This window comes from Onychostruthus taczanowskii, unplaced genomic scaffold (genome assembly GCF_017590055.1).
Source record: "Onychostruthus taczanowskii isolate IOZ18803 unplaced genomic scaffold, ASM1759005v1 scaffold30, whole genome shotgun sequence".
NCBI classification, from domain to species: Eukaryota; Metazoa; Chordata; class Aves; order Passeriformes; family Passeridae; genus Onychostruthus; species Onychostruthus taczanowskii.
The window spans coordinates 1,603,214-1,630,556 of NW_024500350.1; the positions used below are offsets into that span (position 1 = coordinate 1,603,214).

General features: G+C 59.0%; 1 protein-coding gene across 5 annotated transcripts; it reads left to right on the forward strand.

Annotated features, from left to right (window-relative positions):
* The first annotated feature begins 642 nt into the window (after window positions 1-642).
* RNF157 (ring finger protein 157) lies at window positions 643-25,901 on the forward strand. 5 transcript variants are annotated; one of them, XM_041409299.1, is made up of 21 exons: window positions 1,425-1,659; window positions 6,619-6,737; window positions 10,621-10,709; window positions 11,115-11,261; window positions 11,788-11,905; window positions 12,004-12,070; window positions 12,226-12,269; window positions 12,633-12,680; window positions 12,935-13,006; window positions 13,502-13,661; window positions 14,071-14,183; window positions 14,480-14,715; window positions 14,811-14,916; window positions 15,134-15,245; window positions 15,657-15,865; window positions 15,991-16,056; window positions 16,856-16,904; window positions 18,390-18,500; window positions 19,103-19,198; window positions 23,037-23,077; window positions 23,533-25,901. In XM_041409299.1, the coding sequence occupies exons 1-20, from the start codon at window positions 1,572-1,574 to the stop codon at window positions 23,075-23,077; spliced, it is 2,091 nt and encodes a 696-aa protein (XP_041265233.1). In that variant the 5' UTR covers window positions 1,425-1,571; the 3' UTR covers window positions 23,533-25,901. The 5 variants fall into 5 exon arrangements, with proteins under 5 accessions (XP_041265235.1, XP_041265233.1, XP_041265232.1 ...); XM_041409301.1 differs by lacking the exons at window positions 1,425-1,659; window positions 23,037-23,077 and adding an exon at window positions 643-697; XM_041409298.1 differs by lacking the exon at window positions 23,037-23,077.
* The last annotated feature ends 1,442 nt before the right edge of the window (window positions 25,902-27,343 follow it).

Genomic DNA, 27,343 nt, shown 5'->3' on the forward strand with positions numbered 1-27,343 from the left:
TGAGCTGTGCTGGAGTTTTAAATTATCCGTGTGTGTAGAACAGGATCCCCAAAAGTGTGTGTTGGGGTGAGCAGGGATCAGTTCCTGGGGTCTTGGGGCTCCCAGCTGAGCGCCAGCGCTCAGAGCTGGAGCAGGCTCCCGGTGTGGATGCTGACCTCGGCTCCTCCGAGAGCCTTTTGGGTTGGAAAAGAGCTTTAAGATCATGGAGTCTTCAATCCTCCTCTTCAGCCGGTGCTCCCGCTGGCACCCAGCCCAGGTGTGACATCCAGCAGCACGGACACGGTGTCACTGCTGGGAATGTGGGTCCCGGTGTGACAGTGGCAGGCTGACAAACAGGCTACAAAGCCACCCCGGGCTGCTCTTTAATTTGGCTTTTCTCAGCTGCCTCTGGGGCTGTGTGGGTAGGAAGCAGCTGGGAGGGGGGTTGGTGTGTCCCTCTGCAGGGAGGGGATAAAGCGGGGAGCCCCAGGGACGGCCTTTGCTCGTCACCACTGAGTAGCCGAGGACATCAGGGCAGCTGATCCGCCTCCCCGCACATCTCCCGTTTGATATTTATAGCGCTCGTGTTATCAACTCAAATCAAAATCATGTGATGCTCCACTGACTGGCGCTGCCGGACTAATTAATCACCGGCGGGTTTAAGTGAGCGGTCAGAGGGTCCATCCTTCCTCTTCGGCTCCAAGGGCAAAATGAGGAGGTGACCAGTGCTTCCCAGTAATTTAACTCTGGGGGGACTGGGGAATCTGTCGGGGCGCGCTGGAGCGCACAGGGAGCTCTGCCTCCAGAGGCAGCGGCCCCGGGCGTGGAGCGGAGCCGGCAGGGCAGCGTGGGGATGATGGGATGTGCGCTGGAGGGGGCTCTAAGCCGACCCCTCCCCAGCGCTGCCGGAGGGGATCAGCCCCTGTGCCAACAGCTGCACAAAATCCTTCCCCCTATAACCTGTCGGGAAAAGTGGGGGCTTCTCCTTCTCCCAGGGGACACGCCGGCGGCAGGGGGTACAGGGACAGAGGGACCGTGGCCAGTCTGCCCCCGGGGGTCCCTGAGCTGGGATTGCTGCTCTGTGCCACCCCGCTGGTGGGCTGGGGGCAAGGATGGCAGGAGGGTGGGCCGTGGTGAGCAGAAGTCACTGCGGGGTGACCGAGGGTGGCGGACGGCGGCGAGGAGGGCCACTGAGCGGCACTGGAGGCAGCTGGGTGACACGGGGCACGGCAGGTGGGTGGCACTGTGGGCACGCGTGTGCCACCGCGGGGGGACAGCTCAGTGGCACCTGAGGGGGGACGCCGCTGGGTGGGTGGGGGACACCGGGGCAGGGTGATCCCGGCAGCACCTCGTCCCCTCGCCTCACCGCCGAGCCGGACCGAGCCGGGGCGGGTCGGGGCGTGCCGGTCGGTGCCGGCCCCGCCCCGAATGTCGCAGCCCCGCGGTGCCGCGGAGGCGGCGCCGGGCGCGGCGCAGAGCGGAGCGGAGGATGCTGCGGGCGGGGGCCGCCGCCAGCCCCGCTCCCGGCCCCCGTCCCGGTCCCGGGCGGGAGGACTCCCCGCCGCCCCCCGCCCGCTGAGCCCGGCCCGGCCATGGGGGCTCTGACCAGCCGGCAGAACGCAGGGGTGGAGGAAGTGGATATCCCCGCTAATTCCGTCTACAGATACCCCCCGAAATCCGGTGAGCCCCCGGGGTGTCTCGCGTCCCGGTGGCGCCGATGGGGAGGGAGAGAAGGGAGCGAGTCGGGAAGGCACAGGGCACGACCTTGCTCCGGGCGGGGTGACCCTGCGCACCCCAAAGCAAACGCTGACGCACGGGGGGGGCACCCTAAAAATCTGGGTCTGGTGCGGGGCACCCTGCGTGAGTGGGGCGCGGGAGGGATGGGGGTCCCCCCTCTCCGGGCGCCCCTTTGCCCCTACAGCCCGCTTCCCAAACTTGCCTGAGTTGATGCGACTTTAATGACATTATTGTCATAATTATTTCTGTAGCCGTGGTCTGCGGCACCGGGCTCCGGAGTTGCTTTTTATAGCCGGTTACTCCGGTGCTGGCTGCTCGGGAAAATCCTGGGTTTAAATTCCCGGGAGGATGAGGGAGGCTGGGGTGGGAGGGATTGGAGGGGATCCCTCCTTCCCAGGGCTCTGCCCCATCGTAGCACCCCAGCCCCTGCCGTGGGGAGCCTTCGCCTTCCCGGCTCCTCTCCGTGCCTCGAGGCTTGCTGGTGATTCATCTCCCGCTCCCGAATCCGGCCCTGTCTCAAACCTTGTGTGTGACCTTGGAAAATCCGTCCCTCCCCTCTGTGCCTGACTTTTCCCTGCAAGGGCCTGGCTGAGAGGGTGTCCGAGGGGGAGGGAGGGGTGATGGGGTCCAGCCCTTGGGTGGGCAGCGCTTCAGAGCCTCCAAAACACCGGCACCGGTGGGTGATGCCCCGGAGCGCCGTGCTTGCGTGCCAGGAGACTGCACAGGATCCTTGCAGCACTAAATATTATTAATAGGTAACTATTTTGGTAGTTGGTAGGATAAGGTAAACGCTCGGATCGTTAGCGCTGTGACAAATTATTCACTAATTACAACTAAAGACCTCCTTAGCAAGAATTGCAGCCCAGCACAAACCCTGCGCTTGTCCTGAAAAGCTGTGCTTGCCTTTTTTTTTTTTTTTTTTTTAAATTTTAATTTAAAATAGGTTGCACAGCTGGCTGGAGATGGCTGATCCTTGACAGCCTGGCCTCCCGCAGGGCTCCCCCAGCTCCCCTTTTTACGTGGTTTCACTTTGATGCCAGGTGAGGCTGGACCAGCCCATCCATGGGATCACCCTTTGTAGGGACGGTGTCTCCATGCATTACAAGTTATCCCTTGGGACCCTCTCTGATTTAGGGGATCTTGAAATATCTGGGTACAAAGGGATGGAGTGTGCAAGCACACCCAGCTGAGCACTTCCAAACCCATCTCAGGTGCAGAGGCCACCAGGCTGATGCCTAACTCCAGCTTTCAGGGGGAGCCTGGGGCTCCTCAGCTGGCCTGGTCCCACTGCTGGGGTCTGGGCAGAGCTGGGGGGGATGGCCCTGCTGCTGCCCAGGGTCCTCGGCAGAAGGGCAGGAGGTGCCCAGGTGACACAGCCATCTGCACGGGGACAAGGGCAGGCTGGTGGCCCTGGGAGATTATGGCTGGTTTGCCTTTAATCCGAGTGGGATTTGCCTTCAGCGCAGCCGGCAGCCGAGGGAGGACGTGCCGGGCAGCGGAGCCGATTCTGCTGTGCCAGCAACACTTCCCTCACCTCAAACACCACCTGGAAACAGCCACTGGCTTGGAAATGTGGTCCTGGAGGGGACTCTCTGGGACCTTGGGGCATTTCCCTCTCTCTGTGATGTGGCTTTGGCTGTTGGGCTGTGGGCTCTCTCGGGATGGCCAGTGCAGCCATGGGAATAGGGCAGCTGTGTCTGGTCCCAGTTGATCCTCGGGGTCCCATCCCCTCCAGACAGGGTGTCAATGGGATTAGTTAAACCATAATTTTTGAAACAAAGGCTGAGATTTACTTCCGTGGCTGCCACTGGGAGGAAGAGCCAGCGGGGGCTGTAGATGGAGCCCCCTGCCTGGCGACTGGGATGGCTTTTGGGGCAAGTCCCCAGCTGAGGTTGGCACCGAGCTCCCCTGGGGCACACGGGGCTGTGAGCAGGGCCCTGGCTGGGGCAGGAGCACAGGCATTAATGCAGCAGTGGCACCCCCAGTCGTGGGGCACAAGCCCAGGTGGTGGCAGAGCCGTGGCAGCCGAGGGCTGACGCAGCAGTGCTGTGGCAGGGTTTGGCCTCAGCTCCGGCTGCCCGCTTTGAGCACAGAATTAAATAATGGGCTGCCCAGGGGCAGAAGCACCCGGAGCCTTTAACCAGCCCATCCCAGCACCCTGTGCTGGCACCCGTGGCCGCAGGGTGTCCCTGTGCCAGCACCATGCCATGCCACCCGTCTGGGCTGACTGCAGGCTGTGCAAACCCGGTGCTTCCCTCACCAGGAGTGTGTGGATGAGCTGGGAATGAGCTTTTCTGGTTTGGCAGCTTTGGAGAGTGAGGCTGTAACGCTGGAGAGCCAGAGGCTGCAGTACCAGAGCCCAGCAGGGCAGCAGTGGCTGGGGCACAGTCCAGGACATGTCACTGCATGCCAGAGCCACGGGCACAGCACACACGAGGGTCCTCACCCTTCTGTGTCAGCTGGACAAGCTGGCATCGCTGGCACTCGTGGGGAAAAACGAGCTGACAGCTGCTGCCAGATGTGTGCTGGTGCCAGCAGATGTGCAGGACACAAAGATTTTTTTTGCTGGGAACCTCAGGCAATTGGGGTTTATTCCTCCTTTGTGCAGCCCTCCCCGCGATGTGGCTGTCCTTGACAGGCTCTCCTTCCCCAGGAGTAGGCGTTGGAGTTACACTCAGCCCATAATAAGGTGGCTGTGGCTGGGAAGGTGCTTCCCTGCCCCCCAGCCATGTCCAGGCAGTCACCAACACGCTCCTGCTGATGCCCTGGGCTTTCCTGTGCTGGTGCTTCCCTGGAAAAGCCTGCACGACTCAAGCCTCCTGTTTAACAGCAAGGGGGACCTTTCCTGGGAGGGAGCACAGAGCTGCTTCTGCCTGCTGTCAAGAGGGAGTTGAAGCCTCTGGGGGATGTGCTGGGAGCCTGCAGCACCCAGGGATGCTCCCAACCCCTGGCAGGGACACTGGGTGATGGCAGCGTGGTCCTCACCCGCTCTGCCCATCCTGTGGGAGCCCCCAGCACGCACTAAACTGCAGCTGGGCCAATCACAGAGAGCCTGTGCTCCATTTTCCAGCTTTTCCTCACTGCTGGGGTGCCTTTTCTCCATGTTTAAATGTAATTTTTTTGCCATCTCCTGCTCTTGCTGCAAGTCTGTGTCAGGAAGAGCTCTGGATGGCCCCGTTCTCCCCTGGCTGGGCTGTTGCAGGCAGCTCTGAAGGCACTTTGCTCTTGAGGCTTTTTTTTCCACCTGGCCGAGTCCTTCCAGGCGAGCTGCCTATAAATTATGTACGTGGAAAATGGGACCTGAAAGCAGCAGGCATCAATAATTGATGGTCGACGTTTGCTCACGGGCTCGCTGCATCCGGGCACCCCTGAGCCACGGGGCCTGGGCACAGCTCTGTGACCCCACTCCTCCCTCCTGGCCCAGAGTTAGATCCCCCCTGCTCCTCCCCTTGGGCTTTGGGCTCCCTTTTGGCTTTCAGTGCAGTATTAAAGCCTGATCCAGCCCTGGACAGTCCCTGCCTCTGTTGGAAGCTGATTGCAAGCTCTGACCTCAGTACCCACAAGCAGAGCTGCAGCCCAGGCTTAAGCTCCTTTATCTGTGGTCCTCAAATGTTTGCTTTTGGGGTGTCCCCAGGGGGTGCAGATGGTTCTGTGCTGATGGGTTTGGGGTTTTTATAAGCTAGACCCTGTCCCTGTGGCTGTCAGGATGCAGGACACTGTGTCCATATCTGACTGACTCCTGGTGCTTCTGCTCACCCCTTGCTGCTGCCCCATCCCTGTCCACTTTTCCTTTTCCCTTTTTTCCTACCTCAAGTCCCAACCCTCCTGCCTGGCCAGTTCCTGTGCCACAGCATGCTTTCCCCACACAGCCCAGCTCTCACAGACCAGGAGCAGGCACCAGCTGTCTCCTGGCTGGGCTGGGAGGAAACATCCTCTGGTGGGGAAGTGCCTGACCTGGGGGTTGCTCCCAGCTCAGGGCCAGGACATTCCGGTGTTTTGGCTCTGTCAGGAAAGAAAGAACCCTGGTCATTGCCCAGCGTTCATCAGGGCAATGTGGAGCACTCTGCAGGGCAGGTGCTGACCCCCTGGAGGGTCTACAGGACCCCAAAATCCTGCCTTGCACAGGTGAGCCCTTCCTAGGGAAGGCTGCAGGCTGAGAACTGACAGACCTCGGGTCACTTGTGCTCTGCCCACCTTCCTGGTGGCAGCTGTGGCCGTTCTGGGCAGTGTCTGGCTGGGGACACGCTGCCTGGGGTGGCACACGAGGTCTGTGCCATCAGGCTCTGGGCAGGAGCAGCCCTGGGCTGCGTGCTGGCTCCGTGCTGCCCTTCCCAGCAGCATCCCCGGGGATGTGGGAGCCAGCCTGGCTCCCCCGGGGCTCTCTGCGGGTCAGGCCGTGTTCTCCTGCCTCCTTCAGGGGGCATGAGCTGGTGTTTATGGCCAGGATTAGCTGTGCCCTGCTGCCCCAGGGGCAGGACGGATCCATGTGCTCCAGGGCATGGGATGGGGATGGCCCGGGCGGGGATGGCCGAAGGTCAGGGTGACCTTGGGTGGCTCAGGCCACGCTGGGGCTCACAGGGATTTCCCAGACGGGAAGAGGGGAGCAGGCACTGTTAAACCCCAGGGATGGAGCAGCCCCGAGGGCCAGCGCTGCCATGGGCTGGACCCCTGCCCCAGCCTCTCCCAGCCCGGCTGAAGCGGGTGGGATGCAGCAAGAGGGGAGGGCAGGCAGGGCGTGTGTCCCTTGGCAATCTCTGCCTGCCCGGGGGCTCTCAGCCTGTGAGCTCAACCAGAAAGGCTCCCAGCAAGGTGACCCTGGGGACAAAGCCACCCCCGGGCCGTCGGTCGGTGGCTCCGTGCGCGTCCCCCGGCGCTCAGGCGCTCGCCGCGCTCTCGTTTCAGGGAGTTACTTTGCCAACCACTTCATCATGGGCGGCGAGAAGTTCGACTCCACGCACCCCGAGGGGTACCTCTTCGGCGAGAACAGCGACCTCAACTTCCTGGGCAACCGGCCCGTGGTGGTGGGTACCCGGGGGGACCGGGGCACGGCACGGCACGGCCCTTCCCAGCCCGGCGGGGACCGAGTGTGACACGGGCTGTGCGGGACGAGGCTGCTGGCTGTCCCCTCCCGGAGCGGGCTGAGTGCATTCTCTGATGGCTCATACAAAGCTGGGCTCCTGCTGCAGCCTGTCTTCCATCCGGGATTAGTGGTGAAGGGGAATTGGGCTGATTTAATCGAGCTTCTTTCTCATTCCCTCTCCAAGAGCTGCGTTTTCTCCATTTTTTCCCCATCTCATCCAGGAGCCATATCCCAGACAGGAGGGCACACAACACAGAGGCCCTGGTGTGGTTCAGGGTAGTAGAGCAGCTTGGAGAGGAACAGATGAAATTACTCCCCAAGCTCTAGCAAGGAAGGGGAAGAAATAAAATAAAATTAAAATAAAATAAAAATAAGAAAAGAGGGGGTAGGTTGGGGCTGGGGGGACATGGCTGGGTTTTGCAGTGCTGGGTGCTGCCAGCTCCAGCTGGTCTCAGGGCACAAGGGAGCCTGGCTAGAGGGAGGTCCCTACACTCCAGGCTCCTGGAGATGGTTTTTGTCCTTGCTGCCTTTGGAAAGGGAGGAAATGACAGCAGGGCTTCAGTCTGGGAGTGATGTCCCCCCTCACCTGGGTGCCTCTCAGCTGTAGGACAGCTCACCAGCACTGGCTGGAGGAGTTTGGGGGGTTAAGTGTTCAAAAGATTCAGGGTGAGGACTTAAAAGTCACCAAAGCTTTTCTGTTGAGTCGAGATAAACTTGACTGCTGCTTTGGCCCAGCTCTCAGGCATTTTCTGCTGCCAGTAAAGTTCCTGTTTCCTCCTTGGAACTGGCTTTGGCAGTGTTTTGGCAGCATCATGTGGTCCTTCAGCAGGGAAGTGTCCAGCCCTGGGCTGTGCCAGAGCAGGGATCCAGGCAGAGGCAAGGTCAGGAGCACCCACAAAGCACATAACATTGGGTGGCCAAAGGCAGAGCCTTTCCCTCCCTCCTCTGCGCTTCCCTGGAAATGAGATGTCAGCACTCAGGGTCTCTTCCAGCAGTGAGCGTTGAGAAATCCTCTTGATTACAGTAAAAGCCTCTAAACTGCCCAGTGAGCAGTTCCCATGTCAGCAGAGCAGCAGGGAAGGCAAAGGAACAGCTTGGAAACAGCAGAGAGAATTAATACAGCATCACGAGCTAAATTGTCTTGCTCCGGTTTAATTACCGACGGCTCTGGGCTGCAGAGCTGTGACCAAGATCCCGTCTCCTTGTGGAGCAGGGGCAGTTCTGGGGCTGCACTTTTGGGTCAGGTCAGTTTTGGGGGCTCAGGGAGGAGTTGGGGAGGATCTGTGCTGGTTCTGGTCCAAGCCTATGTCCAGGCAACACTTGGGTCTCTCTGCTGCTGCCTCCAAGTGCTGTCTTGATCCTTCTTGGCTGTGATACTTTTACTTTCTGACCTTCTGTGAGAGCCCTGGTTGGGCTGGAAACATTAAAGGTAGCCACTGCTTTTTGGTGGGGGATTAATTTTGGGTTCCTTAGGGATAAAGGGCCAGGTGATCTTGGAAGAATTGTGTCCGAAGTCCTCTGTGAGCCGAGCACTTTTCTGAGCTATGAACAGCGCTGCTGCCACAGGGATGTGCAGGGCAGCCAGAGGCTGTGCAGGCTCTCCCCTCCATGGGTACGTGATAATCTGGATTTTCCAGCTGGGAACAGGTTCCCAAGGGGCTGGGAAGGGCGTTGCAGGTTTAAGTAGCTGCCACCATGCAGGGGCTGAGGAGCAGAGAAGCTGCTGGAGGCACTCAGAGAGCACAGGGGAAGCCAGGAACTGTTGAAATGTGCCACTGGGTTTCCCTGCCCACGCAAAGCTGCTGGAGTTTGCTTGTAGAAAAACCCCAAGACAGACTTTTGAGGGTGGTTTTTATTTCACTTCAGCAAAAGCTGGTCTGCACCAAATGTTTCTGTAGGCACGTGGATGACATTCTTAACTTCACCGCAACCGTTACCATTTTTTTCTGTTGTGTTTCAGCTTTATTGAAAGTGAGGAGATGCAAAACGTCCTCTGAATGGCCCCTTTCTGACATGCAAAATCTGGCTTGTAAAATTTAGTTTAAAAAAAAAAATCCAACCACCCCCAAAAAGTGCTTTTCACACGTGGGAGTGAAAGAGCCCGAAGTGGTTTCTGCAGAACACAGTTTGCCTGTGGCACTTCCCCATCCTGCCCAGCCCCACGGCCCCTGTCACCCCCCTTCCCTCCTCTGTCACCCACCCCTGGCTGCTGCAGCAGGAGAAGGGTGCACCCCTGGGTGCTTTCCCAGGGCTGGTTTAGGTATAGTTTGGCTGGGTGAGGTGCAAACCAGCAATTTTGGATGACTGCATTAGTTTGAATAACAGGGGACGTATCACGACATGGCACAACCTGTCATGACAGGGCTCAGCTTCAGCCTGGAGCGTGTTCTCACTCTCTCCCCTCCAGCTGCAATGGGTGACTCTGCAGGTGCTCAGTTCTGCAGGTGCACGTTTAGTGACTCATAAAAACGTTCGTTAACAGCAGTTTAATGACTCTGCTGCCCTTTTCCCCTCCTGAAGAGGGTGAGAGCAGTGGGACACAGTTTCACAGTGCTGGCAATTCATGTCCCAAGCCTCTGATGCCATCAGCCATGCTGTGCCCAGCCTAGGCTTTAATCTGCCTTCAGTGGCACCTGTGGGATCAGAGGTGGGGATGGTGGAGCAGGGATGGGACAGAGCTGGGGATGGTGGAGCAGGGATGGGACAGAGCTGTGCCTGCACTGAGGGGTTCTGCAGCTGCCTGTCCCTGCTGTCCCTCTGAGCCCAGCATGGGTCCCCAGTCCCATCCCTGCTCTGCAGAGCTTTGGGGACAGGAAAGGTGGTGATGGCTGTGCCATGTGAGAGCATCAGGGATATGGGAAATGGGCAGCTGAGCTGGCTCCCTGCAGGGCATCCCCAAGTGCCACCTGCAATTCACTCTTGTCCCCTTGGTACTGGGGTGCAGTGGGTGCCTTGGTGAGGGACAGTGGGACACTATTCCCTCTCCAGAGGCTGCAGTTGAGGCTCTTTGACCATCTCCCGTCCCTGATGGCACCTGACACCCTCCTGGCTCTGGCTGTCCCTTGGCACATGGTGGCAGCTTGCCAACGAGCTGGGCCTTAGTCAGGGCTGATCCCTCCTGGTGTTAAACCTACCTGGGAGATGGAGATGGAGAGGGGGGAGGTGGTTCCTGCATCCCTTTCCCAGTGCCCTCAGTCTCCTCTGGGTGACTGCAGTGCCAGGGAGAGGGTGTCCCCACCATGCCCCTCTCCTCAGGGAGCCCTGTAGCCCCTGTCAAGTGGACAGAAAGGACTGGGAAGGACAATGTCACCTTGGATGAGGGATGCTGCTGCCTGCCTGCTCCTGCCCAAACACCTTGCTGTCTCTCTGCTCTGGGCATGGGGCTGGCAGGGATTCCACCACCCAAATCCCATCCACCACTGGGAGGAAACAGGGAAACTTGTGCCTGTTTTTTCTTGGCTGATAGGCAGGGAAGGAGCTTCAGCCTCTCTCTTCCCAGCCTCATCCAGCAGCATAAAAATCCATCAGCAGCCACCTGCCCTGTGCCCCCCATCCCCGTCACCCTCCAGCCAAAGGCACAAGGAGCAGCCCCTCGGTGTGTCCCCTCCCCAGTGGAACTGCCCCTGGGCTTGCTGTTTGTGGAGGGATGTCCCTGCCATCGTGCTGCCTGGTACCCAAATGCCAGCAGGAGCTGCTCAGCACCCATCAGGATGCCCAGGCCACCCCAATTCCCTGTGCAGGGTGTCAGGTTTGGGTCACTGGAGGCCCACAGCCACCGCAGTCCCCGTGTGCGTCTGCCTTCACCGCTGTCTCTCTCGTCCTAGTTCCCTTATGCTGCTCCACCTCCTCAGGAACCCGTGAAGACCCTCAGGAGCTTAATCAATATCCGCAAGGACACCCTGCGCCTCGTCAAGTGAGTCCTGGCAGGGCCGGGAGGGTGCTCTGGGTGCTCCCGGGGCTGCCCTCGTTCCGCAGGATGGAGGGATGAGCGCTGCCCTTCCCTCCTGCATCCCGCATGCCAGCACAGGCAGTGCCGCAGGATTAAAGGAGCTTAGCGCTGCCTTTGAAGTGCTTGCTTCTTCTTCCTCCCCCACCTTCCAAAGGCTTTGCTGGAGGGAGGCTGGGGATTGCGGCAGGGCCGGGGGATGCGGGATTAGGGCTGAAATCTGTCTGCGGCGCTTCCCAGCCTGCAGGCGTGACCTTGGGCGCTCTGCGTGCCTCAGTGTCCCCCGATGGAGGGCAGCAGCCCTTTTGGTGCCGCGGGGATTAGTCCTGGGGCACCCCAAAACCCATCTCCTGGACCCTCTGTGCTCCCCAGGTGCTCGGAGGAGGTGAAGACCCCGGGGGAAGAAGTGAGCAAAGCCAAGGTGCACTACAACGTGGAGTTCACCTTCGACACGGACGCCCGCGTGGCCATCACCATCTACTACCAGGCAACTGAGGAATTCCACAACGGGGTGGCGAGGTGAGGGCCCCAGTCAGGCCTGTGTCACCCCCCAGCTCGGTCTGTGTCCCCCCAAGCCTGGTGTGTGTCCCTGCCTGATGGACATGGAGCCTCCCCCCCGAGCATCTTTCCTCTTCAGCACAGGAAGCAGCTGAGATTGGTGCTGACATTGGCAGGGGGCTCCTTGTTTCCCCCAGGTGCCACCACCAGGTCCTTGCCAACCTCTGCCACCTCCCTCCCTGTCACATCCTGCTCCCTCTTTTTACCTTCAGGTCAAAACGGAGACCAGGGGAAATAATTTCCTCCCCAAACTCCTCCAGGTTGGCTGTGGAGTTGTCCCTGTCCCCTCCTGTGCTGTGCTGGCTGCCCTGTGGATTATTTTAGCCTTTTTTAGAACTTCTTACCTCTGCCCTAAGAGGCATCTGGGAGGGGAGGAGCGACACACACCCCCCATCCCGTTTTCCTGGCATCTCTGTGCTCTGGGGAGAGCAGGAGGGGTGTGGGGACACCCGTGGTGCCCTGACCCTGTCCTCTCTCCACGGGACAGCTACACCCCCAGGGACAACAGCCTGCAGTCGGAGACGGTGCACTACAAGCGGGGGGTGTGCCAGCAGTTCTGTGTGCCCTCCCACACCATCGACCCGTCCGAGTGGAGCGAGGAGGAGGTGGGTCCCCCCGGCCCCGACATCATCCCGTGCTGGTGGAGGTGGGATGAAGGCTCAGCGCTGCTCCATCTCACCAAGCCTCCCCTGTCTCTCTCCAGCTGGGCTTTGACCTGGACCGCGAGGTTTACCCCATGGTGGTGCAGGCAGTGGTGGATGAAGGAGAGGGTGAGGAGGGGGTTCCTTGCTGGGATGGCCTTTCCCAGTTTGCTGGCATTGTGATGCCAGCTGGGCAGAGCCTCCTGCTTTTCCTCACTGCTGCTGTGGCTCTGCCCGTCCCCTGCACGTCCCCTGAGCCCTGCGTGTCCCTTTGTGTCTTGCAGAGCACAGTGGGCACTGCCACGTGCTGCTGGCCACCTTTGAGAAGGTAAGTGCCAAGCTGGGGCCCTCTCCCTGCTCCTACCTCCATCACCCACCAGGTATAAGAGCCTGGAGAATCCCTGGGGATCGGGATGATGCTGCTGGGCTGGGGTGGTTTGGGCTGCTCCTCAAATCCTGGGACTATTCCCTCGTTTTAAGCACCTTCTTCTAAGGCATTTGGGCTCAACTCCATCTTCCTTCCTACGACAACTCTCCAGCTTTGCAGTGTGTGTGACTATCAGGAAAAGCCAGAATTCCTGCAAAATGGGCTTGTTGGGAGCAGGGAGGGAGCAGTGGCACCACGGGGTGGGTGGGTGCTCTGGCACAGCAGCCCAGGGCTGCCCACCCATGTGCTCTTTCCTCCCTCCAGCACAGTGATGGCACCTTCTGTGTGAAGCCCCTCAAGCAGAAGCAAGTGGTGAGTGTTGAGGTGTCCCTGAGGTGCAGATGTGCCTGCACACCCTGCAGGGGAGGCACTGAGGCGTTTTGGGGAGCTCCCAAAGCCTCTCCCAGCCTTGCCCCTGCCTCCCAGGGAGTGCAATTTCAAGGTTATCAATGTAAAGAGAACCCCTGGGTGCTGGGGGGAGGAGGGGTGACCCAAGCAGGGGCTGGGAGCCCTGGTGGCTCTGGGCAAGGTGTCTCTGCTGCTCACCCCTTCCCATGGGATTGCAGGTGGATGGTGTGAGCTACCTCCTGCAGGAGATCTACGGCATCGAGAACAAGTACAACACACAGGACTCCAAGGTGTGTGCCTGCATCCCCTGCCTGCATCCCAGGGGTCTTCCCTCGTCCCTTCTTCCCTTCCCCTAGCACAGCTCTGGCCACTGAAACATGCTCAGGGCAGGAGTCTGCAGCACAGCATGGAGCTGGTGGTGGCTGGGGACATTTTGTGTTGGCATCAAAGCTGCTGGAGGCAGAAAACTGAAGGACTGAGCTTTTCCCCCCATCCTTTGTGGTTTCTTGGGGGAGGGATGATGGCTTAGATGGGGAGCATGGGGCTCAAGGCATGGCATGTGCCTTATGCTCTGCTCTAATATGTAAAAATTGGGGTGAAAGTTTGGTTTTCTGTTTCCTCTGGCCTCACTCCCAGCCTCCTGGAGGAGAGGAATGAGATCCCAGAGGGTCATTTCACCAGCGGGCAGCCCATGGACACAGGCAGAGCTCTCTCTGAGCACCCAGCCAGTGTTTTAGTGGGCTGGGGAACTTGAGGCCAAGCAGATCCCTCTGTCCCCCGGGCAGGTGGCCGAGGACGAGGTGAGCGATAACAGCGCCGAGTGCGTGGTGTGCCTGTCGGACGTGCGGGACACGCTGATCCTGCCCTGCCGCCACCTCTGCCTCTGCAACTCCTGCGCCGACACCCTGCGCTACCAGGCCAACAACTGCCCCATCTGCCGCCTGCGTGAGCCCCGGCACCCGGCTGGGCGGGCTGGGAACGGGCTGGCACCTCTGGGCTGGCACCTCTGGAACGGGCTGGTGTCCCTGGGAACGGGCTGGCATCGCTGGGAATGGGCTGGCACCTCCGGGAATGGGCTGGCACCTCTGGGAACGGGCTGGCACCTCCGGGAATGGGCTGGCACCTCTGGAATGGGCTGGTGTCCCTGGGAACGGGCTGGCACCTCTGGAGCGCGCTGGCATCTCTGGGAACGGGCTGGCATATCTGGGAACAGGCTGGCATCTCCCACCCTCGAGCTCTGCAGTCCCTCCAGCCCCACTGGGGATGCCCCTCTTGGGGATCAGGGTGTCATTTTTTGACAGGTCTCCTTTCAATGCCTGGTTTTCACCCCTCCCTTTTCTTCCTGCTGCCCCAGCTTTCCGAGCCTTGCTTCAAATCCGAGCCATGAGGAAAAAGCTGGGCCCGCTCTCGCCCACCAGCTTCAACCCCATCATCTCCTCGCAGACCTCCGACTCCGAGGAGCACTCGGTCAGTGCCTGGCTGAAGGTGGGACCCTGGCCTCTTCCACCATGGATGGGGCAGTTTGGGGATCTGTGTGCCTCTGAAGAACAGAGTTTGTTTGTTTATTTATTGCAAATTTATCTTGCAAAAACTACAGGGTTGATATTACAAAAAAAAAAAAAAGAGAAAGAGAAAAAACGTTTCTGGCAGGGTGTCCATTCTCTAGGTTTGAGCTTCTTCCTGGGGCGTTCTGATCCCCCTGGGAGTGAGGGGATCAGCGAAATGGCCCAGGGAGGATCCTCACCCCACGATCCTCTCCACAGTCCTCGGAGAACATCCCGCCGGGGTACGAGGTGGTGTCGCTGCTGGAGGCCCTCAACGGGCCGCTGACACCATCGCCAGCTGCGCTGCCCCTGCGGGCGCTGGGGGACCCCCCGGGCGTGGGGACCCTGCCCTCCTACGGCAGCGATGGCCCCCTGCCCCCCCTGAGGGGCCTGTCCCCCCTGGAGCGCCTGCCCGACTGCCCCCCGGGGCTCAAGCTGAAGAAGAGCATCTCCAAGTGAGTGCTGGGGTAGGAACGGGAGTCTGGGGGTGCTCAGGGGGGCTGGGGGCCCTGGGCAGGGGTGAAACCCTCTGCTTTGCCCCTTTGGCCAGGTCCATCTCACAGAACTCCTCCATCCTGCCCGAAGAGGAGGATGAGAAGTCGTGCACTGAGTCCGAGCTGAGGGTCGCCAGGAGATCTCCAGCCCGGCATGAGGAAGTGAGCACTGTCCAAAATGAGTATAACTCCTTGCTGCTGGTAAGGAGTGAGGCACTGGGGGTGCCAAACAGCAGGTTTGGGGGAGGCTTGGGACCAGAGAGACTGGCTGGAGTTGCCCCTTCTGGCTCTTCCTCCATCCATAAGAATACCTGGAGGAGATGGGCCATGCATGCTGAATATTCCCCCATCCCACCCTTCCTGTGGACTCCTCTTCCAGGGATGTGGTGCAACCCCAGAGAGTGAAAACCTCACCCTGTCATCATCAGGAGCCATCGACCAGTCCTCGTGCACTGGGACACCCCTGTCCTCCACCATCTCGTCCCCAGAAGGTACAGCATGGAGGGGCTCATGGGCACTGGCAGGGCAGGAGAGTGGCATCGTGATCTCAGGACTGTCACACTGTGAGGGGAGGCAAAGAGGGGTGGCGTGGTCCCTTCTTACCCTGCCATGGAGATTGGATGGAGCCCCAGGGCTCACCTCTGCTTTGTCACCTGTACACCTGGAGATGGGAATCACAGGGGCACTGATCATGCCTGTTTTGTCACCCTGTAGACCCAGAAACGGGGCTGTGAGCCCTGGGGACGTGCTGCTGGCAGCTTTGCACCCATCACATCTCCTTGGTGTGCAGCCAGTCCTTCCTCTGCACCCCACCCCTCCTCATTATCCCCTCTTTCATTAGTGGGTGCTGGGCCATGACTCCCACCAGTGGAGCAGCCCCCTCAGCCCCTGCTCTCCCCCAGAGCCCGTGAGCAGCAGCCTGGCTCAGTCCGTCATGTCCATGGCCTCCTCCCAGAGCCAGCACTCCCAGCTCAGCACCGACACCGTGTCCTCCATGTCTGGCTCCTACATCGCCCCTGGCACGGAGGAGGAAGAGGAGGACGAGGAGGAAGAGGAGGGGGACATGCTCCCCTCGCCCGCAGCCGCAAGCGCCACAGCCTCTGATGGAGAGGTAGGGACTGGGGGTTGTTGGTGGAGCCCAGGTTGGAGAGCTTCCCCATGGGATGTAAGTCCTCCTCCAAAACCACTGGCACCAGACTTTCCTTTCTGTTTTCCTTCCATCTTTCCCACCTACAGTCAACACCCGTGGAGTCCCCGGATCTGAATTTTGTCAGCATCTCTGCTGAGGAGCGCGATGCCGAGGTAACCAAAACCATCCCACAGGGAACTGGGAGCTGTGGAGTCACTCAGCACCGTGGGGGGATCCCAGCTGGGCCCATACTGGGAGCTGTGGTGTCACCTGGCCCTGCTGTGCCCGTACTGGGAGCTGTGGTGTCACCTGGCCCTGCTGTGCCCGTACTGGGAGCTGTGGTGTCACCTGGCCCTGCTGTGCCCGTACTGGGAGCTGTGGTGTCACCTGGCCCTGCTGTGCCCGTACTGGGAGCTGTGGTGTCACCTGGCCCTGCTGTGCCCGTACTGGGAGCTGTGGTGTCACCTGGCCCTGCTGTGCCCGTACTGGGAGCTGTGGTGTCACCTGGCCCTGCTGTGCCCGTACTGGGAGCTGTGGTGTCACCTGGCCCTGCTGTGCCCGTACTGGGAGCTGTGGTGTCACCTGGCCCTGCTGTGCCCGTACTGGGAGCTGTGGTGTCACCTGGCCCTGCTGTGCCCGTACTGGGAGCTGTGGTGTCACCTGGCCCTGCTGTGCCCGTACTGGGAGCTGTGGTGTCACCCGGCACCGTGGGGGGATCCCAGCTGTGCCCATGAAGGGGGAAGCTGGGCAGCTGGCACCACGTTCCCGCAGGGCTGGGCTGGGGAACACGCTGCCCACGCATCCCTGTCCCTGAGGGCTGCCCTGGGGATGGATGGGGCAGTGGGGCTGTGCCCCACCAACAGTCCTGATCCATGGAATCCCCAGGGCCAGGGATGTTGCCCCAAAGGGAGCTGGGAGCAGCCCCTGGCACAGCCCCAAGCTAACACTCGCTGCCTCTCGCCTGTGCCACAGGGCAACGATGTGCTGGAGGAGGAGGACGCCTCTCCCACACAGGAAGACGGTAAAAGGCCCTGGGTTGTTGTTGTCCTCTTGCTTTCAGCTCACTGTCACTGTGAGTGGGAGGTGCTGTGCTGTCCCCAGCTCCCCCCCTGCCATCAGGGAGAGCCCTGGGGGACCCTGCGGGCACTGGAGTCACATCTGTGACAGCAGGGACACCCTGATGGGGGGCTGAACACCAGTGGGTGGGGGAGCCAGCCAGCCACGGGGACCCAGAGAGCTCAGTGTGGGACATGGAGCAGGCCATGGTTGGTTTTTCCATGGAGCAGGACCCAGTGGTTTTTCCAAGGAGCCACATGGGAAAGAGGCTTCTCTCTCTGAGTGTTTATTCCCTCGTCAAGGTCTTTTCTCAAATATCTGAGACTCTCCCCTGTAGAAATCAGTGTCTGGGCTGATTCCCATAGGAAGGGGCTGCAGAGCTGTTCCCTCTGGGATGCTTTCCTCACTTTCTTTGGCCTGTCCTCAATGTGCTTTTGCAAGTCAATACATGCACATCGAGGGCGCCTCTTGCCTCCTCCCTTGAGCTCAGACAGCCAAGGAAAGAGGTGGTCACCTCCATGCCATTGGCCACCAACTGCCCTGGATTGCTTTTGGGCAACAGGGAGGTCCACAATGTGCCTCCTCCCACATTTCCAAGTCTCTTTTTAGCAAAAATACAACAAAACTATTTCCCCATCCAGCCGGGATGCTCAGCCAAGCTGGAAAGCAGGAACACCCATGGAACACCCATCCCCAAATTGTGGCCTCTGACCTGCAGAGAGCCTCGTGCTGATGGGGAGACTCAAGTATAACAAATAGGAGCAACCAGGGGCTGTGGTGGACATCCATGGGCATCCCAACAGCTCTGGGAGCAGGATGGCCTTTCTCCTTAGGACACAGTCCTGCACCCGTTCTCAGCAGGGCTACTGGCACATTTGAGAACATCCCTCCTGAGGTTCAGTCACCTGCATCTGATGGATGCAGGTAAGAACCTGGGGGCTTCTCTTGTAGAAGCAATGCTAAGGAGCAGAGTTACCTCCCTCATCCCCAAAAGCCTCCATCCCCCCTGCAAAAGCTTGGCTACGGCTTCTCGTGCCCCACGCATCCAGCTACTGCCTCTTCCTGGCATCCACGCAGCTCTCCCCGCACCGCTGGTGCCGGAGAGGCTCCTGCAGGAGGTGATGGGTGCCACCACAGCCTGGCTGTGCCAGAGGGAAGGTTTGGCTGAAGCCTGGGCAGGTTCATGCTCGTGCCCGCGGCCGCATCGTCGCCGTCCCGCTGCCCTCCGATGCGGCCGGTGCGAGGAGAGGAGCAGCTGGGGCCGTGCCCAGGCCTTATTGTCCACTCTTCACCCGCTCCCACCCCGATGCATCGTTCCTGTGTCATTTTTTGTTTGGAAAGAGGCTGGGGAGGGGAGAGGAAAAGCCCCAGCCATCCCAGCCCCCAGTGGTAAAAGGCGACGTCGAGCCCCAGCGCGGCCGCGGCGTTAACTGCCTTAACTCCCTTCCAGGCCCGAGGACAGGCGCTTTCCTCGGTCTGAGGTGTGACAATAACAATGACATGGGCATCGCACACGTGAGAGCGCTGGACAATAAACTGTGCTCTGAGGCCTGCTTACCTGGTGAGTGGCCGTCTGCTGAACATGAACTTGGGGTGGGGGGGACAGTCCCACTCTTCCCTGCATCCCCCCAGCCCTTTGCATCCATCCCTCCTCTCCCATCACCATCATTCCCACCATTCCCGCCAGGTTGTCCTCACTGCACCCCTCCAGCCGTCCCTCTGTGGGGCTGAGCACCAGCCATGTCACCACCTATAGGTCAGGGTGGCCTGTCCAGACTGGGATGTCCCCAGGCAGCTGCAGACTTGCTTTGCTGCCTGGGGGCAACTCTTGGCCAGGGGGCTGCTGGCATCCCCAGGAGGCACCAGTCCTCCTTAGGAAGGTGGTTGTGTGGCACAGCTGTAGCCTGGCACAGGCTTGCGGTGGGCACAGCAGTATTTTGTGTTGGGGTGTGATCCACAGGCAGTCCAGCTGTACAGCAGGAGTGCCTGCCTTGTCCTCCCCCCAAGGCCAGGGAGATGGGGTGTGTCCATCAGGTCATCTTTCTACAGAGCCCCAACATTCATCTGTCTTTCCCATTTCTTCATGCTTTCTCCCCCACCCTCCTTCCACTTTTGTTTCCTCCCAGCCTCTCTCCATCCCTTTTTTTTCTTCCTTCCCCCCAGGCTCCTCCGTCTGCGTGAAAGTTCATGTTCGCTCTGTGCCAACACGGTTTTCTCCACCCACGCTTGTGCCCCTTCCCTGCCCAGAGTTGCCCAAAGGTGACAAATGTATTGAACACCCCTGGCCCCTCTGTGGAAGGGGGCAGTGGGCTGGGGACCCTGCCCAGCCCTGCAGGCTCTGCTTCCTCAGCCTGTGTGTGGGGAAACGAGCCAAAAAGCCAAAACAGCACCCTCCATGGGGTCTCAGTCAATACATTTGTGGACAAGCTGAAAGCAACTCTGCCCGTGCCTTGCCCCTTCAGCTGACTTTGTGGCAGGTCCCAGACCTGCAGCAGGTGCTGGAGAGCCAGTGAAACCCACTGGAGGGATATGAAATCCTTTCTTCTCCTCTGCTCCTTTGGGAAAGCCTCCTCTCCTGCTGCCTTGCCTGTTCCTGCTGGTTTCTGTGCTGGAGAAACACGGCTGAGGCTCTTGGGGAGGAACAGGCACCTGCCACAAAAGCCTTATGTCCTCTCCATCACCCTCTGTCAGCAGCTGGCTGAGTTCTGCTGGCCTGGGGGGCTGGGGAGGGAGCTGGGGGTGCCCCAGCAGCACCTCTGCTTGGCTGGAGGGCCTGGCAAAGCATCCCTTGGCTGTGGCAGCGGCCAAAGCCATCCTTGACTGCATCCCTCTTGGTTGTGCTGGGGGTAGGGTGAGGAAGGGGGAGCTTTGCAGCCCAGATGGCTCCAGCACAGGGTCAAATTCTTGCTCCGCTGTGAGGTGTGCACTGGCCTTGTCCCCTGCCTGGGCTGGGCACAGGAGCTGGTCCCTGGGCTGAGCCCAGCCAAGGATGCCCTCTCCATCCTTTGGCCACCACAGCTGTCCATGTGTCCGGCTGCTGCAGCCCTCAGCACGAGCTGTGCTGCGTGAGAGGGGTGATCCAGCCTCAGCACTGGTGGGGAAAAGCAGAGGGCTGAGGAGGTGCAGAGTGGGAGCTTTGGGGCTGCCCATGGTCCCCTGGGAATGGCAGACATGATGTTCTCCATCCCTTTTCACTCGCTGTAGGATGCAAGGCATTTTCCCCACATAATAATGGACAGTGACCATTGTTTTCTGACTTTCCTTTTTGAGCTGTTGTACCAGTTTGTGTAGATCAGGACGTTCCAACAGTTTTCAACCAGGTTTTAACAACCCATTCCAGTAGGGGTTGTGGACAAAATGTCATATAACATATCTAACATAAGTTTTGGTGCAGTTTTTGGTAGGGAGTAGCTGAAGTCACACCCTGCTCTATAGGTGAAGTTACAAATACATGGATTCATGCGGTCACAAAGCTGTATCTTTGTGTCACCCACTGTTAAATTGTCACAAGTGGTTCTTAGACACACACCCTTATCCTATGGACACTGGGATGGATTCAGGGTCATTATCAGGAGATGTCTCAAAGTGATAGACACAGTTCTGTGTCCAAACACACAGCTTAGGCTATCAGAATATTACTTTCACATATAAACCCCTGTCATTCTCTCACCACACAACAATCTGCATCAGTGGATTGCCATGCACGTGTGAGATTGTTCTCAAAAGCCCATGCTCAGTGCTCCAATGGATCTAATCCCATTCCTACCACAAGGATTTGGTGCTTGGTGCACACAGAAGCACTCTGTATTGCTAAGGCAAACACTGTGATCTTACTAGTGATGGGCACATAAGAAAATTTGACTGAAGACCATCAGAATTTAAATGCCCTTTCAAATTTCAATGAATAAAAGTCCCTTTTCCCATTCAGTGATTATCCCAGAACTGGAGGAGTGTAACCACAACTGAGCTGGAATACAGCTGAGTGCTGAAGACACTGCTCTGAGCAATTTCCAGACCATCAGCCAGTCATTAGCATTTGGATATTTTTGATATTTAAAGCTGATCACTGTGGGTTTCTAAGAGCAGATAAGGAAGACCTTAAGGGTTGATCTGTAGTGTTCAAATGGTTGCACCCAATTGATCAGTCAGAGTTTCAGGACTAATATTGTTCAATACTCTTATTCCAGTTCCCAATATATCAGTTAGATGTGTGAGGTAACAGCCTCTGGTTTACCAGAAAAACCACCCAGTAGAGGAGGTACCTGTAAAAGATGAACTTTTTGGTCTGATAGCAGAAACATTGGTCTGCATCTCTTTAAGGACTAGGATTAAACAATATTTAAACAATTTGACCTTGAAATGTTCAGAGTTGATTTTATAGGTTTTGGAGAAGTTTTTGGAGCAGTTGTGGAGGGTATGCTGGGCACCCTTAAGCCCTCTAGAGTAGTCAGCTTCTGTATCACAACGAGTTAAGATCAGTATTGTGTCTTTAAATTTACAGTCCTTCAGGCTCATGGTGAGACAGACTGGGGGTGTTCCATGTTTTGTGGTTTTGTTTTGGCTGTATTGTTCATAAAATCTCTCAGGGCTTGTACCCAGTCTGTGACAACCCCTCTCAGTGATTGTAGGGAAGGCTTGCATCCTGGCCCTTGAGATCTGTGGTGTTCAAGAGTCTACATCTCCAAGTCCATCAAGTCTCTTGGACAGTCTCCAAGCTGGTGCCATTTGATAATGATGTTTTTGTCCTCTCTGTAATGGATGAAGGTGCAGGACATGGTTCCTCCAAGCTTCTTTTGAAATCTTTGCAGATTTCAATCTGGTGGGAAAGAGCTTTTTGAGGAGGCAAAAGTCCTCATCCCAGGGATTTTAGGACGTGAGGTTTAACTAAAACCTACAGATCCATGTCCTTGTGTGGATCCTGCAGAGCAGGAGTTGCAGGGGCTGTCCCCAGGCTTCAGAGCATCCTCTGGCCACAGCCTCTGCCGGGGGCAGGGTGGAGAAACAGCTTTGGAAAGAGAAACTGGGGAAAGACATCTGCCAGAAAGGCTGGCACCGAGGTGGGGGGGCTGGAGAGCTGCTGTAGAAAACCTGAAATCCCCTGAGGATTTAAAGCCACAGATGCTGCGAGCTGTGAGCAGCGGGCCGGGAGAGCCGGTTGGGTTTCACCAGGATGGATTTGGGTTTCACCAGGATGGATTTGGATGGATTTTGGTCTGCCCAGGGCAGGTCTGCCAGCTGCTGGCAGCAGGGGAGACCCCTCCAGCAGCACAGGGGGTGGGAGGTGGGTGGGCACAGGGCTGACACCCTGCTCCAGGGCCAGACCATGTCCTGCTGCCCCAGCCCTGCTCCTCAGCAGCCTCGCAAGGGTGCACTGAGCACAGCTGGGCCTCTGCACCGGAGCACTGCAGTGACTTAGGCAATATCAAGCTCTTAATGGGATTTCCGTGTGCATGTGTACGTGTGGTCCTGTTTAATTATCCATTCCCTCCGGGATCTGCAGACTTAACATGCCTCGCTCTCCAGCCTGAGCTCGCCATGAAAAGCCACTCGAAATGGCAGCTGTCACCTCTCATAAATCAGCAGGCAGCAGGATTTTGTTGCTCCCCGTCTGAGAAAGCCTCAGCCCTTGGCCTTGGCATGCCCTCACACAGTCCTTCCAGCTCAGAGCTGCCCTGGGCACAGGGCTTGGCCTCGCTGGAGGGTGCAGCCAAGCTGCCCTAGGGGTGCACCCCCTTCCTAAGGGCACCACGCAGCCTCTGATGGGTTTGGTGGTGGGACACAAGCCACGGGCCGAGCTCTGCCATCGCCCTGCCCCAGCTGAAGGGTGCTGCCTGACCTGGGAGCCTGCAGCTGGAGAGGAGGCACGGGGGGACCCACAAGCATGCCGCCCCTCGGTTCCCCTCGGCACGAAACCCGGGAGGCTCCACGCATGGGGACCCCTCACCCCGTGCCTGGTGGCAGCTCCCCCGCCCCTCCTGGACCCGTTCACAGGCGATGAGACCCCCAGTCCCCCCTCTGTGCTCGCTCGTGTGCATGTCCCCGCGTCCCCGCCGCTCCCGCCTTCACCATGTGCCTTCTGGTCTCTCCTGCCACGCAGCCGCCGTGCCGGACTCCTGCCCCATTAACATTGAGGAATAGGTGAGACCATGAGACCCCCAGAGCTGCGCCTGCCTCGTGCCCCGTCCCCCGGGGGGTTGGCGCTGCGTTGTCACCCATTGCTGGTGGCCCCCTCGGTGCCCAGGCCAGGGGGACATCCCCTGGTGCCGGAGCTGCAGCCCCACAGGACACCTGCATGTGGCCTCTCGCTGGCCATGGGTGGCCCCCCCTTCATTTGGGTTATTGAAACCCACTGATGGTTGCGCTGTGCTTCCCGTTTGGCCCTCAGCATTCCTGAGAAATTGGGGGTTTAAGGGGCTCCCCCAGCCTGGAGAGGTAAGTGCAGGCACCCCCCAGCCTTCACTGCAGCCAAAACCCAACGGGGGGCTGGGGAGGTGGGCACTGCTTTGGGAGAATAAATCGCACCCCCCGTGGAAAAACGAGCCCAGTGCACCAGTGGGCTTTGGGAGCCCCTAACCCCCGTTTTCTCCCCCCAGGCCCAGAGGCAGCCAACAACAACGTGGGGCTGCAGCAGACCTGGCCCCGCTGTCCCCCCGGCCCCCGGGACCTGGAGCAGGCAGCGGCCCCCCTGCCCGTGTGAGGGCTCAGCCTCGCCGGGGGCACGGACCCCCTGCCCACCCACGGGGACCTGGTGCCTGGGCACCGTGGGCATCGTCACCACCACCCCTCAGCTGTACCAGGACTGATTTTCAAAAGAAAATATGTGGTAACCTCGACTTTTCTGTGGGGGCTGAAAGCCATGTTACTTTGAAGCCCCCCACTAGCACCTTCCCATTCTCCAGCCCCAACGGGGATGGGCTGGGGTCCCCTCCTGCCCCCCTGGTCATCTTACACCCCCAGGCTCCTCTCCTCCAAAGTGTGGAGCAGATGGGACAGGGACAGCTCACTGAGTCACCGAGGGGTTCTGGGATGTGGGTGGGTGGGGACAATGGGAGGATGATGTTGTGGGTGTGGGTTCTAGGAAGAGTGTTGGGATTTGGGATTGGCATCCTCGGTGCATGAGCTGCTGACTTTCATGGGAGGCTGTCCCCCCTCCAAAGTTTGCTGGCCCGTGCACTGTCCCCACGCCACGGGATGTCCCCATTAATGCACTGCACATGGGGTGCCCCCATGGCTCCCCCTCCTCTGCTCTCCTCCTGAGCAGCTCCTGGGCCTGGCCCCGAGGCTGCTGTTCCCGAGGGCACGGAGCAGGGTGGCAGGGGTGGGCAGGAGGCCTGGTACTGCCCCAGCCCGGTCTCCAGCCCCTGGGGCATTGACCATTTATCCTCTGTCTTCCGCCCTGCTGTGAGCTCAGGGCTCTGGGCTGCGCCCTCTCTCTGGAACAAGTGCCAAAAGTGTCACCCCATGCCACCCGCCCTGCCCTCCCCATAACAGTTTGTAGCAAGGGGTGGATGAGGGTGTGGGAGCTGCCCCCATCTCCATCCCCATCCCTCTGGCCAGCATTGGGCTGACAGCATAAGTGGATTTTGCTCCAAGGGCAGGCACACAAGGACAGTAAAGCAGGAGGGGTAAAGCCACAGACCTTGGGGGCCTGGTGGGGCCACTGGCAGAGGCCAGGCTCCGCTCCAGAGAGCATCAGGGACAGTCAGAAATCACTTGGAGCAGCATCAGACCCTGCATCCCAATCTAGCAGGCTCTGGAGCTGTTTGGGGCAGCCCAGGGTGGGAAGCTGAGCCTCCCTTTTCCCCACCTGATTTTGTCACACAGCTGTGGCAGCCGAGGCCACCTCCTCCTCTTTGCAGGACACAGCTGCGTTTCAGAGCCACCTTAGCACAGAGATGTTCGTGCACTGCAAGCAGTGTCCCTGGAGGGCTGGGGTGGGGAGCAGGTTCCCAGTGCCATCCCCATGGGCTGTGCTGGTGATGGCTGTGGCTCCTAGAGAGACATGAAGCCCTGTTGGGGGCTGGGGGTGTTTTCTCTGCCTTGCTCTGTGTGGCTCCTGCCAGAGGTGGGTTGGAGCCAGCCATCCCACTGCTCTCTCCTCTGGGCTGGCTGTGTCTCCTCAAAGCTCAACAGCTCCCAAATTCCTCCCTGGGAACCCAGGGCTCGTGTTGGATGTCAGGGGGTGACAGCTCCAAAACGCCATCCTGTGGCATGCGAGGTGGGAGCTGCAAAGAGCAGGGAGGGCTGAAGGGCTGGGGACAAGCCTCGTGGCCTGTTTGGGGACGTGCTGGGTGTCCCAGCCCTAAGGAGCCACAGCACCACACAGGGAGAGCTTTGGAGGTTCACCATCGTGCTGAGCTGAGAAAACCACGGCAGCCATCGCTTCCCCAAGTCTCCAGCATGGGCAGGGGAGAGAAAATCGGACTGGGGCACCTCGTCTACCAAAGCCCAGCCTTCCTCGTGGTTTCCGAGGTGACAAGGACAGCTGGCCTGGCACCCTGGCACAGGCTGCAGCGGTGCTTGTGGCTGCCAGCAGAGCAAGGAGGACTTAGGGGAGACCGTGAGGGTTTTGTGGCTCCTCTGAGCGGTGTCCCCAAGGCTGCAGGAGCGGCCAGACAAACTCCCGGGGTGGCTGCGGGTGGGCGCTGCCCCTGGCTCAGAGAGGAGCCGGGAGGATGCTGCGGCCGAGCAGTGCTGCTGCCTGCCTGTGAGCAAGGAATCCATCCTCTGGGTGGCACAGGAGAGACGGGATCTGGGCATGAGGGACATCCGTGCCGTCCTCGGTCACCCTGAAGGGGTAAGGGGCAGGCAGGAGCTGCCAGGGCAGCGTGGGCTGGAAGGTGGCAGCCCCTTGTCCCCGTGACCCACGTGTCAGGGATTTAAGGAAAGGAAACCAGATTGCTGCTTATGATTTTGCTTTGAGCATGTTCTGGATTTTAAGAGTTTAATAAAGGGTACCTTATGTCGACAGAGTGTCCAGAGTCATTTTGTGGTGGCAGGGTGAGGGCAGTTGGGGTTTGGGGGACTTGGTGTGTAAAAATCCTTTTTGGCTGGGAGCACCCACTCACCTGTCACCCAGGTACCTCCTTCAAAACAGCCCAGCTGATCCAAATGTCCTAAAACACTTCCCAACCTGCATTCCCAACTATCCTAAATCCTGCCAGGATGGAGAAAGGGCAAATGCAGACTAAACCTCTTCAGGAAGAGTCTGGCCTGGGATAGAGGCATCTTCCTGGTTTGTGCTGTGGGTGGGCCCTGTCACTGCTGGGATGGTTGAGGACACCCAGAGGGAACTTTTCCTGCGGGAGAAGAGGAGCAACAGAGAGCTGGGAGCTCATGCAAGAGAAATTCCTCCAATGCTGGGGAAGAAAATGTGTGCTGGGAGCTGAAGTCTTGAAGGTAAGGAGAGCTGTAAGAGGGGTTGTAATTTGAGCTTAGTAGAAGGGGCTGGTGATGGTGGGGGGAAGCAACTTGCAGCTGAATCAGAGCCAAAATCAGAATCAATCAGATTGGAAAAGGCCTCTGAGATAATTGAGTCCGACACAAGACTGACCAAGCTGGGGGGGCATGGCTTGCAGATGGTCAGATCCTTCAAAGAGATCCCTCCCTGGCCTCTGTTAAAGCTCTCAGAACAGCACTTAGGGGGCAGGGATTCCTTAGAGAAGTCTATGGCTGCAATTTTTAAAATTAAATAAACTCCTTTATTTTTGGAGTCTGTCAGCCCCCCTTTGCCTCTCCCTCATTGCTGTGGGTGCACCAGGAGCAAGAAATAGGATGGGGGCACAGGTAGGAGGAAAAGGGCTGGGGGTGCCCCTGGAGGGGCAGGACACAGGTTTCCATAGAATCACAAACAGTTTGGGTTGGAACAGACATCAAAGATCATCCAGTTCCAAGCCCCCCCACCACAGGCAAGGACACTTCCACCATCCCAGGTTGCTCCAAGCCCCATCCAAGCTGGCCTTGAACCATTCCATCCACAGCTTCTCTGAACCTGTTCCACCACCCTCACAATCATTTTGTCCTACAATCTAACCTAAACCTACTCTATTTTAGTTTGCAGCCATTTCCTTTTCTTATCACCACTCGTCCAAGTCCCCCTCCAGCCATCTCAGGGCTCCCTGCAGGTGCGGGACAGCCCGATAAGGTCACCCCAGGGTGTCCCCATCCCCTCGGGCCGGACTCGGGTCTCTCCAGCCTTCTCAGGGCTCTCTGCAGGTGCGGGACAGCCCGATAAGGTCATCCCAAGGTGTCCCCATCCCCTCGGGCTGGGCTCGGGCCTCTCCAGCCTTCTCAGGGCTCTCTGCAGGTGCGGGACAGCCGGATAAGGTCCCCCCAAGGTGTCCCCGTCCCCTCGGGCTGGGCTCGGCCCGGGCTCGGGGTCCCGCGGCATCCCTGAGCACCGCC